Source organism: Sardina pilchardus, chromosome 18 (assembly GCF_963854185.1).
Source record: "Sardina pilchardus chromosome 18, fSarPil1.1, whole genome shotgun sequence".
Classification (NCBI taxonomy): domain Eukaryota; kingdom Metazoa; phylum Chordata; class Actinopteri; order Clupeiformes; family Clupeidae; genus Sardina; species Sardina pilchardus.
The window spans coordinates 7,592,967-7,603,829 of NC_085011.1; the positions used below are offsets into that span (position 1 = coordinate 7,592,967).

The following is a 10,863-nucleotide window of genomic DNA, read 5'->3' on the forward strand; positions in this document are numbered from 1 at the left end:
CGTACCTTAAAATAATGTTTCCAAAACCATTTCAGCGGTTCATCAACTCATAACAGGGTGAATGGCACTTCTGCTTTCACTTTGCGGCCCTCTATTGGCTATAACCGCACTATGTAACTTTATGAGGTGGGGTAGTGTATCTGTAGTTTGATGAAATGAGACATCAGAAACGACAAATTTGACTTGCTTCCATGTCGCAATACTGTACATCATACTTTCATAAAATCATGCAACATATTCTACCTTGTCTGTTATTTGCTGGATAAACAAATGGCGTGTGTGCGACAGAGGTAAAGTGCTTTAGTGTTGCTTTAAGAAGGCACGGTGGTATGGCTGGAGGAACGCTCCTCTCTCCCAGGTCTCTGCAGGGGTGCTTGGGCTGTTGTTCACAGTAACTTGAACTTTTTCAGACAGCGGCAGAAGTGGGAGAGCCTGTGGCAGTTTATAAATGCCCAATAAAGCCTGGTTAAGCATAGCCTAAACACACTGTACGCTTAGCTCAACTCCAGCAGGCAGCACAAGGAAGCGTGCTAATTTAAAGACAACATAACCTCCCGTCCTTCTGCAGTCAGGAAATCGCACTGCGCTCGCTGCTGACAAAAATGGGGCACTGGCCATGCTTTAACTGTGATTCATCTTACACTTTTGACAATCAGGCAAACTCGAGTTCCATGGATTTCGAGTTTTTGCCCTGAAGGGTTCATTCCAAAGTAGTGATGTGTCAGATTTGGTCTATGGCACAATGGTAATAATTTCAAGCTGCGGTAAACAAGAGCACCCAGCAGATTTGTAAAATGTGACCTTAAGTTCATACTTTAATCAAGATCCTTATCTGGCCTTCCTCTCCATGTATAAATGAACCGACTATGCAAACAAACGTCTTTCTCTCTTTTACACACACACACACACACACACACACACACACACACACACACACACACACACACACACACACACACTTAAATTCACAGTCCCCTATCAGGCACATTCTCCTCTGTGCTTCCTTGTTTACTCATGACGTTTGTGTTTGTCAAAATATAGAACTCAATAACCACTAAAAGCCAGGACATTTGACTGTTACGGTTGACAAATGAGAGAAATGATGTCAATAGGTTTAGAAATACCACATCACCCTGCTTTATTCAAAGAACACTGTAGCATTCACTCATGCACACTCACGTACACACACACACACACTTGAATGCCTTTAGCAACACTAACAAGACAAATAAGATTATGTATGTGAGTGCATTTGTGCAACTCAATCATATGATAATGTGTGAAAAAAAGACAAGCAACATGAGGAAATGAGGCCATCTATGCAAGGCTGGCAAAAAAAAAAAAAAAAAAAACGCAACACAGATGGCCGGAATTTGACACATCCTTCGGTCTTTCATGTAAACGCCTCAGGTTTCAATCATGTCAAAAGAAAAAAGAGAGAGACCACGGCATCTTAGCCTTTCCTCCAGAGCACCATCATCATCAGGGGACACTTAATAGATGTAGACATGTCTGTGAAAGCCTAAGAGTACGCGTCTGCCACACAGTTCCAATGAGACAGACATAATCTAAGATTCATCATTCACATTAAAAAAAAGAATGCAATTCATTATTTCCGTCTCGACCTTCTCAAAGTAAATGGTAACACTAAAGCAAAGGGACTACATTAAAGGTGACATAGAATGTAAATTATTTTTGTCTTGGTTTTGAGGTTGTGCATAACCAAAGAGCTATCATGAACATGAGGCACGGTTGAGCCATCCTCCATACGAAAATCTTGAACTTAAAAATAGCCACTAAAAAATGGGCAAATTAGAACAAAGCCTACTGGTGATGTAAAATATTGCAAAGCCATTGAAATTCAATTAGGGTTGCCAAAGAGGGCGCCATTTAATCAAATGGACCATTTCAATACCCAGCCTAAATACAAGGTTTTAATTAGGCCTGTAAAATTACAATTAAGTTGAATTTTTATGATTCAAAGTTGAAAATATACTATTGTAACAGTAGAGAACACAGCACAATACTTGATTCATCCATTCTATGTCCTTTTTAAGATTCTAGAGGAACAGATCAGGCAGTCCTCTGAGCGACCAGCCCCAATAGGCGGCATTGGACCTTTAAAAAACACACAATGATCCATTTTAGAGTGGCCCTGCCAGAGTCCAGACCTCACTCCGTCAAATAAGTGAGCACAAGGCCAGCACACTAAACAGCACAACAAATCCCATATGAAAAAGAAATAGAAAAAACTTATACTGCCAGCAATGTGCTTTATATACAAAACTTGTATGATTAAAAGTGGCCCCTTTCTCGTTTTCCTCATACAATGTCATACAGTATATAGCCCTTACAGGTTACAAAGTTGTATATGTTTCAGGTTACACAGATTTACTAAGGATCTTATAATGGTCTTATATGGGACAAGCTTCCAACCCATATGGAAAAGGAATAGACAAATCATACACAATTTTACCATGTTTTATCTGAATCCTGATAGATTTTTATGACAGTGAAACCATTATAAGATCCTTAGTAAATCTGTGTAACCTGAAACATATAAAACTTTGTAACCTGTAAGGGCTATGACATTGTATGAGGAAAACCAGAAAGGGGCCACTTTCAAGAGTAAATCATACAAGTTTTGTATATAAAACACATTGCTGGCAGTACAAGTTTTTTCTATTTCTTTTTCATATGGGATAGATGTAAAAGCAAAACTCAAATGGTGGATTCTCCTTTCACTCGTGTTGTCCTCCAGCAGATTGCACCGAGTCTTGGCCACGTACTGTAGTACACAGGATTTAGTTTGAGTTTCAGGAAAAAGCTCTTTCCTGTTCTTTCAGGAACTGTAGGGAGCATCATCTCAGGTAGACCCCCGAGGCGCACTGCATTTGAAAAAGCTACCTTGTCATCGGGGGGTGCAACGCACTGAACATTTTCGTTACCTGAGGTAGCACATTCGCAGTCAAAGAGAGGCTCTCGTTTATCTAAAAGCACTTGCTCTTTCTGAGGACCCCATGCTGGGGTCAACATAATGTAGCCTACTTTACAAACAGTGCAGCCTCACAAAGCTTGTATGTCTGGGGGCAAACGTGGAAGAATCTGGAATACTTAATGTGTGTGGAGGAGGTATGGAGCAGGTCACATTGCATTGAGGAGGTATGGAGCAGGTCACATTGCATTGTAGGCAGGTTTTCTTTTCTTTCTTCTTAAAAAAAAAAAAAAAGATGTCTTAGGGTTGGCTGTAATTACAATTCACTGGGTGTATTCCAACAAGGAGTAACCCAGACTAATCTGAAAGCACATTTGAATTCGTTGTGACAGATCCGCCTGCTCACCCTCCCATTCAAGCTGATCTCCAAATCACCAAAAAACCCAGAAACCAATCACAACCGAACATGAATTGAGAATTGGTTTGGCGTCAGCTAGGCTACTTGTGGCATACAGCAGACTACTGACTGCAATGCAATGCAGTAATGTGTCCTAATCACACTGCTTAAACTAAGGATAACTGGTTGGGAGGCACTGAGTGCACAGACTAGCATAGAACCACACAGTCTATCGAAATCAGTCATATCCAAATCTCCACATGGTAAGCCATAGCAATAAAAAGTAATCCAAGAATAGAGTGGAATGTACTAGACACAGATACAAGAATGGACAATATGTTGGATTTTGCTCTAAGGCTTTCACTATGCCTCACATGAAGACGGTCAAAAGTCAAAAGAAATACCACTTGGTGGAAGATCAAGCTATTTCCTGTGCACACAGACACACGCACACGCAGGCTTTCTTCTTTTCTCTTTAAGAAAAACTGTTTGCTTTACCCTCAAGCTTCCAATCACATCTGCAATTAGTCAAACCTTCAGCCACGACATGGCATCTACACAAAGGCCCAATGGGACATGCCCATGTCTCACATTACATTACATTTGGCTGACACTTTTTAACCAAAGCAACTTCCAACCAGGGAATCAATCAAGGTTGAGTGTAATAAGGACAGGTTGATGTAGCTGTGTGCGCTTCTTCCATACAGTCACATCACAGGTCAGCTCTAGTCAGGTGATAAGCTCTAGAATTAGCAAATCTGGTCGTAGGTAGTGCTAGAGGATGAGATACTCTCTGAGAAGCTTCAGGATTTTTTTTTTTTAAGGTAGAGATGGACGCCCCAGCTTTGGTAGGAACTGGTAGATGGGATGAGAAAAGTTTGAAAGATACATACGGGTGGCAGAGCATAGACATCGTTCATCTGAGGAGCGCAACTGTCGGGAGGTAATATATGCCTGTATCTCACCTCTAAGCCATGGTTGATGAGGAGGGTCACAGCCTGTCTGGCCCGTCCATAACCACTCAGTTGATAAGAGGTGTAGATTACAAGACCTAGTTCCTTCTAGAGTGTCTCTGGACTGTTGTCATCTCGTCATCTGATCGTCTGTGCTGACCAGAGCTGTTGACCCTTCATGCTATGGCTGATTGGAGAAGAGTGCTTTTGATGTTCTTTTTGATTGCAGGTTGCGGGAACATGATTTGTCGCAGGGGTACCACAGTGTCTTTCCTGAACCATTTTCTGAAAGATATTACCCAGAGTAATATACACAGTAAAATATATGTTAGAGGTACTGTATGTATGTGCCCTACATATGGAATCCATTGCTTTGGTGTTGTGAGCAGGAGACAAAAAAATTATTCTGTACCAGCACGATTTAATTCTCTGCCAACAAGCATAACTGTAGATTAATTTATTTTGAACATGGTATTAACTTGTTCACAGCCTTCCCGACAGGTGATTGGAAAATAATGGATCTTAAAGTATTATAACTAAAGGCCTATAGGTTCTGTAGCCTTTCAGAGCTAAGCCTTAAGAGAGGCAACTTGAAGACTTTTGAATTACAGTTTAAACCTCATGACTGTGTCCCTAGGTCAGTTACAGAACTCCATGTTTGGGGATCAAAGAAAAGCAGACATAAGATTATTGGTGAGAATACACAATATCCTGTATTAACGCAACATCTGGAGACAAGAGAGTGTGGCTTAATGGTCTTAATTACTGTCATTGCGACAGTTTAAGTGGGCAAGGAGAGCTGTGTTCTTGAGGTACTGCGTCTGAATGGGTGTTGTGTGCGGCTCTGCCGCTTCAGGGGTCAAAGGGTGATTTACAGCCATAAACTTTTCCCATAGCCCAATCTGTATAAAGGGCTCTGCGAGCATGTGATGGAGTGTAAGAGGCTGGTGATTATCGTCCACGAGAGCATGACAACAATGTTTGGTTTGTTTTAACAAATGAAAATGAGATGGGTGTTTGTCTTTAAATTCCGCTCAAATCTGGAGCAGAGGATAGCAACTTTATTGCAAAAATACACATGAACTTTCTTTTTTTTTCTAGCACAGCATTTACAAACAACCTTTGAAATGGAAATCTGTCAAGCTTTTATATGGGCAAAGCTCATTCATTAGATTTAAAGGCTATTCATGTATGTACAAACATTTATATACATACTTCAACAGTCCCAGTATGCGATTGACCACCAACATTTTGGTACAGCTCAAGGACAAACTGGACCCAGTAGTCTGCTCATTGTCCTTAGGGGGGCAGTGTTTCTCAACCGGCTGTTCAGTACACATAGCAATATTCATAACCTCCTAATCAAAGGTTATTCACATCACTGAGACACTGGCAGCTTAATCACTAGACAAGGATTTATAGTTGTGCTACACTTAACCACAATATAAGTTCTCCATTCAAAATTCCAATTCAGATTAAATTCACTCCGAACAAAATGATGAATGCTGTTGACATTCAATAGTTCAATGGATGGTTTAGTAGAGTTTAATCCTTGTCCAAGACCAGCCTGTGAGTATCAATTTAACAGAACAGCTACAATCCAGTTCTCAGGACTTTCAGTAAGTTAAATCTGTTAGCCCCTAAAGAATCCCCCCCCACTCATGTTGCCTACATAGTCCAGGGCAACCCAGTCCCATTGTTGTACTAGTAGCATTTAGCCAGCAGTGTCAACAATATAGAAAAATAAATGTAAAAATATGCAACCAAAAAAATAGGCAAAAACTTTATCTTAAAACAAAACATGTATTTCATTCCTTCATTTAAAGGTAATGCTTTGACAAAAGCATTTTCATAAGGCTTTACATTTGTTTTTGTATAAGTGAAAAGGAAAACAAAAACTACAACATAAAAAAATCTGAAGTTTGGGAACTGTCACAAGGCTCCCCGATGCTACATTTCTGCGCTTGCTAATGCTATGTGACCCTCTATGTAACTAGCCTGCCAAGAAAACAGGCAGACTTTTAAAAGAGTGAATTTGCTCAAAATTCAGTCAGCTCTAATGCGTGTATAAAAGAGATCCCTTAGGGGAAATGGCAAAACCAAGGATTCATGGTGTAACGGAAACATATTAAATTGAACTTGTGGAGGTATAATAGTAACAGAACAATAAATAATTCCCCACCTCCCCTACCTCTCTGTTGAACCTCCCAAGAAAATCCACCAAGTCTAAAACTCTACTGCCAGAGTCGAAAAGGACCACTCCCATTTCAACATGCAGGGTTTTCATTTTGTCTGACAAAAGCTGATGAAGGATGGCGCCTATGGGTTGCAAACAGCTGTGCCTCTATAAGATGGCATTTTAAACATCCTTGCCTACTGTACAAAGTATAAATATTTCACAAAACATTTCTCCCAGAACATCGGAGAAGAGCGACTTTTTTTTATATACTAAATCTTCTAGTGCTTGCACTTCTGAAGTGCACTAAATTGGTGTTAACACTGTTACGTTCATCTCACTGCACTAAAATAAACGCTTTTTAAAAAAAAATATTATCCACAAAAGCTATCGTATCAACATCAGTCGCTTTCTGCACAGCAACCATGACGTGTATGGTTGGAAAGCCCTTTTTCCACTTCAAAACAAAGACCAGACGGTGCTAGGATATATATACCAAAGATTCTGGAAAAGAAGTTAAGAGTATACTGATTAGTAAGATAACGGTAACACTTTGTTTACTCACTTTGAAATTAAGCATTCCTAGTCTTAATTATGTATTAACAGTTCGGAGTAAATAATTAAGTAAGTAATTCATTGTTATGATGATTATAAATAAAACTGGTTTGTGGGGAGGAAGAATTATGTGCTTGTCATAGCAGACACAAACAAGTGAGACAAATCGGAAACAGAATATCAGGAAATCAGGATTTCTCGTTCAGCAGATCCTGATTTAAATTTCAGGCTTCTAAATGGCCTGAATGGTTCTAAAGGTTCCGTGGCAGGCTCCATACCTCTTCCTTCATACGTATCACAGCTATTCTGACCCATAATCCATCTTTAGTGTTTCTCCCCAAGCAGTCATAAACACGGAGCCCTTTACTGGAGCCCAGGATCAGTGTCATCAGTGTGTCTGTAGACGGAGGAGCCTTCAGAACTCCCCTGGTGTCCTGTTTCTGACACTGTAGAGGTCAGCTTGAGGTGGAGCCGCCCAAAGGAGTCTATATGTTGCAACCTCTCCATAGTCTACATCACTGCAGGGCCTATTGCGTACACACAGAGGCCCTAAGCCAAGAATAATGTGAAACGGTCACCGACTACCACCATTATAGAGGGTAGAGGCAACCCACTCTCTGATGTACTTCAGGCGATGGCAGAGAGGAAAGAGTAGAGCTGCGGGCGTCATGAAAGGCAGTGGAGACGCTGCAGTCGGGACAGTGACCGTATCAGAAGCTGAAGTCCACCTCACTCCACCAGACAAATCGGCCTTTCCATTTCTGCTAGGAGCATGCACTGAGGCCATCCGATGGAGAAAAGAGTGCTGTGCTGTACTCTTAGTGAAGAGCAGGTTATGTTTATGTGTGGGACCCAGCGCTCTACCCTTTACCGATCCCCCTCAACTGGGCACAACCTCGGCGAGGGAAGTGTAACTGAGCGTTTGGGGCAGGTGAGAAGAGAGCACAGGTGTGTGTGTGTGTGTGTGTGTGTGTGGTGGTGTGTGGCAGGTGTCCCAGGTGTGGAAGCAGGTCGGGCGGGGTTCAGCTGGTGGTGCGGAAGCGGGCCATGTGTGCGCCGCAGGAGCGGCAGTAGCCGCCCATGGGCTCGGCCGGCGCGCGGTGGCACAGGGCGCACAGCGGACTCCCCACCGAGGGGCTCCGCGTCAGCCTCATGCGGGAGTCTGTCCTGACGAAGGGCTGCTGCTGCTGCTGCTGCTGCTGCTGGGTGTTCCTGCCCAGGGTGGCCGTCTGGTAGCCCGCAGTCCTCCAGTCGCCCTCGGGGGGCACGTCCAGGCGGAGAGGCTGAGGGGGGGCCTGGGTGTGTGGGCCGCGGGGGTCGTGGTGCTGGGGGGCCGACGGTGGTGGCGGCGGCACCGAGATTCGGCCGGGCTGCGCGAGCATGGGCTGCCGGTAAGGGGCCTCTGCGGGTCGGTCTTGGGGCGCGGAGCGGCGGGGGTGGGCGAGGGTGGCGTAGCCGGAGTCCAGCTGGCTCCATTGCCTGGCCGGTGCCGGCTGTGCCCGTCGCGGTGCCCGCGGGAGCGTGCCGTAGCTCATGGCGACGTTGTGGTAGGGGTCGCGTTGGAGAGCTTCACTCCGGTCAAACACAGCCAGAAAGGGGTTGACCTTTGGGTGATCTCCTACATGCGGCGACAGAAAGAGCGTTAACGTTAACAAACACACACACACACAGACACACACACAGACACACACAGACACACACAGACACACACAGACAGACACAGACAGACACAGACAGACACACATACACAAAAAAGTCAACAAAAAAACAACAAAAACTAAATAACAAGGTGGGAGGTTGGTACGTGACCGCTGGTTCGTATGGTGGTGGAGAGGCTAATCGGCTAATCTCAGTTACGGTAGTCTGCAGTGACCGGATGTGTGATATGTGACCATTCTACACAAGGCAGCTGCGCTGTGGACAGAGCTGCAGTACCAGTGGTGGGGAGGAGTGGGGGAGGGGTCACACCATGAGAGTGAACTGTGATGGTGATGCAGCCCTTTACCACCCATGCTGATCAGAGCAGTCTGTCTGGAGCATGGGTGTCTAATGCAAGTGGGTGAGAATGCGTGTGCACAGATATGTGTGTGCATGCATCTGTGTCTATGTGTGTGAGTGTGAGTGTAGGTGCAATGTGAAAGTATACATGTATCCATTTGTGTGTGTGTGTGTGTGTGTGTGTGTATGTGTGTGTGTGTTTAAGCTAGTGTGTGTCTATCTGTGTGTGTGTGTGTGTGTGTGTGTGTGTGTACACATTATATTCCGTGAGGTGGTGAGGTGGTTCAGGAGCAGACGAGGTTACCTGTGAGTCCCCGAGGCAGCTGCTGGGTTGGGTGTGTCGGGGGGGCGTGTGGGTGGGGGTACAGGTGCTGAGGGGTGGTGCTGAGGAAGGAGGGGGAGTGGGGGGAGGTGGGGGAGGAGGCGAAGTGCAGGGAATTGCTAAGGTGACGTGAGATGACCCGCGCGTCTGCATGCTTTGGCATCCTGGTTACAGAGGACTCCTTCTTAGGGAAAAGATAGAGAGAGAGAGGAGGGAAGAGAGAGGGAGAGAGAGAGAGATAGAGAGAAAGATGAGAAAGATAGGCCAGAGGAAAAAAGATAGATCAGCAGAGACAAAGAATGAGACAGAGCAGGAAGGAGAGAGTGGGGAGAGTAAGAGGGGATAAGAGAGGATGAGAGAGAGAGAGAGAAAGGGAGGGAGCCAAAGGATGAGAGCACCATGTGTGAAGACAGCAGAGGGGGGAGACATGAAGAGAGATGGAGTTAAAACAGGCTCACACACAAATGGAAGTCTGTTTTAGGCACCATCCGCATTAACACAATATACTTGCCTTTGACTCCCACCCCCCTAAAAAACATCTCTTCAACTCTTTTTGAATGAGGAAACAATGACTCCTACTACTCTGTTTCACTACACTGTTTTCTCAAAATAAAAGCAAGACCGCTTAAGATTTTGAGTTTAAGGAGAAGCTAAATCCTAAAGGACCTTTCCACATCCTTTATTCTATTGCTATGTTCACCAATAGCCAGAAGGGGGCATTGTGCCGCCAACGCAGACAGCTGCCATTACATCCCTTAACCAGCAGATGGCAGTATGAGCTCACGAACACAGTGGGGTCCGGGTGATGGCGAGGGGTGGGGGGGTTGATGATGATGTAATGTTATAAGGCACACATGAGGCAATGCTCAGGCTGCAGAAAAGCGCCCTTAAGCACAGGAGGCTCATCCAGAGATGGAGGAAACTCAACCTGCCCAACAGACGGCTACTGTCACATTAGGACTGTGGGCACAGCAAACATAAGGCACCAGTGTGTGTGTGTGTGTGTGTGTGTAGGGGGCTGTTTGTGAAGTGTCAGTTTGTGCATTAACTGGTATTCTTTCAAATTTGAAATAATGTAGCATAAGAGAAAGAGAGAGAAATAGAGAGAGAGATAGCATGTAGGCGTGTAATTGAACATACTTTCTTTACATGTATGGAAGGAAATATATATTTATCTACTTGTGTTTATGACAGCATATAAATGAAAAAGATAGTGTATGTGAGTGTGTGTGTGTGTGTGTGTGTGTGTGTGTGAGAGACTCACAAAGCTGCGGGAGGAAGAGAGCAGCTCAGGTCGACCCCCGATGACTGTGCCGCTCAGGCTACGGGCAACACGACGCAGGTTCTCGGCACTGTAGGACGCGTCGTCACACACCCCCACCCGGTCACACTCCACTGCACGCGCAGGCTGTACAGGCTGCACAGGCTGCGCGCACACACACACACACACACACACACACACACACACACACACACACACAGACACGACCACAGATGCATAAATATGAGCCATGAATGAGCAGAAAA

The 10,863-nt window shown here is 44.5% G+C and overlaps 1 protein-coding gene across 1 annotated transcript in view; it reads right to left on the reverse strand.

Annotated features, from left to right (window-relative positions):
- Window positions 1-5,301: 5,301 nt before the first annotated feature.
- The window catches only part of usp54a (ubiquitin specific peptidase 54a), a 50,605-nt gene continuing 45,043 nt past the window's right edge, over window positions 5,302-10,863 (reverse strand). Inside the window, exons 20-22 of the mRNA XM_062520171.1 lie at window positions 10,601-10,762; window positions 9,319-9,517; window positions 5,302-8,634 (exon numbers count right to left, since the gene is read on the reverse strand). Coding sequence (XP_062376155.1) covers window positions 8,039-8,634; window positions 9,319-9,517; window positions 10,601-10,762 — 957 coding nt within the window. The 3' untranslated portion in view covers window positions 5,302-8,038. The remainder of the gene's footprint in view (window positions 8,635-9,318; window positions 9,518-10,600; window positions 10,763-10,863) is intronic.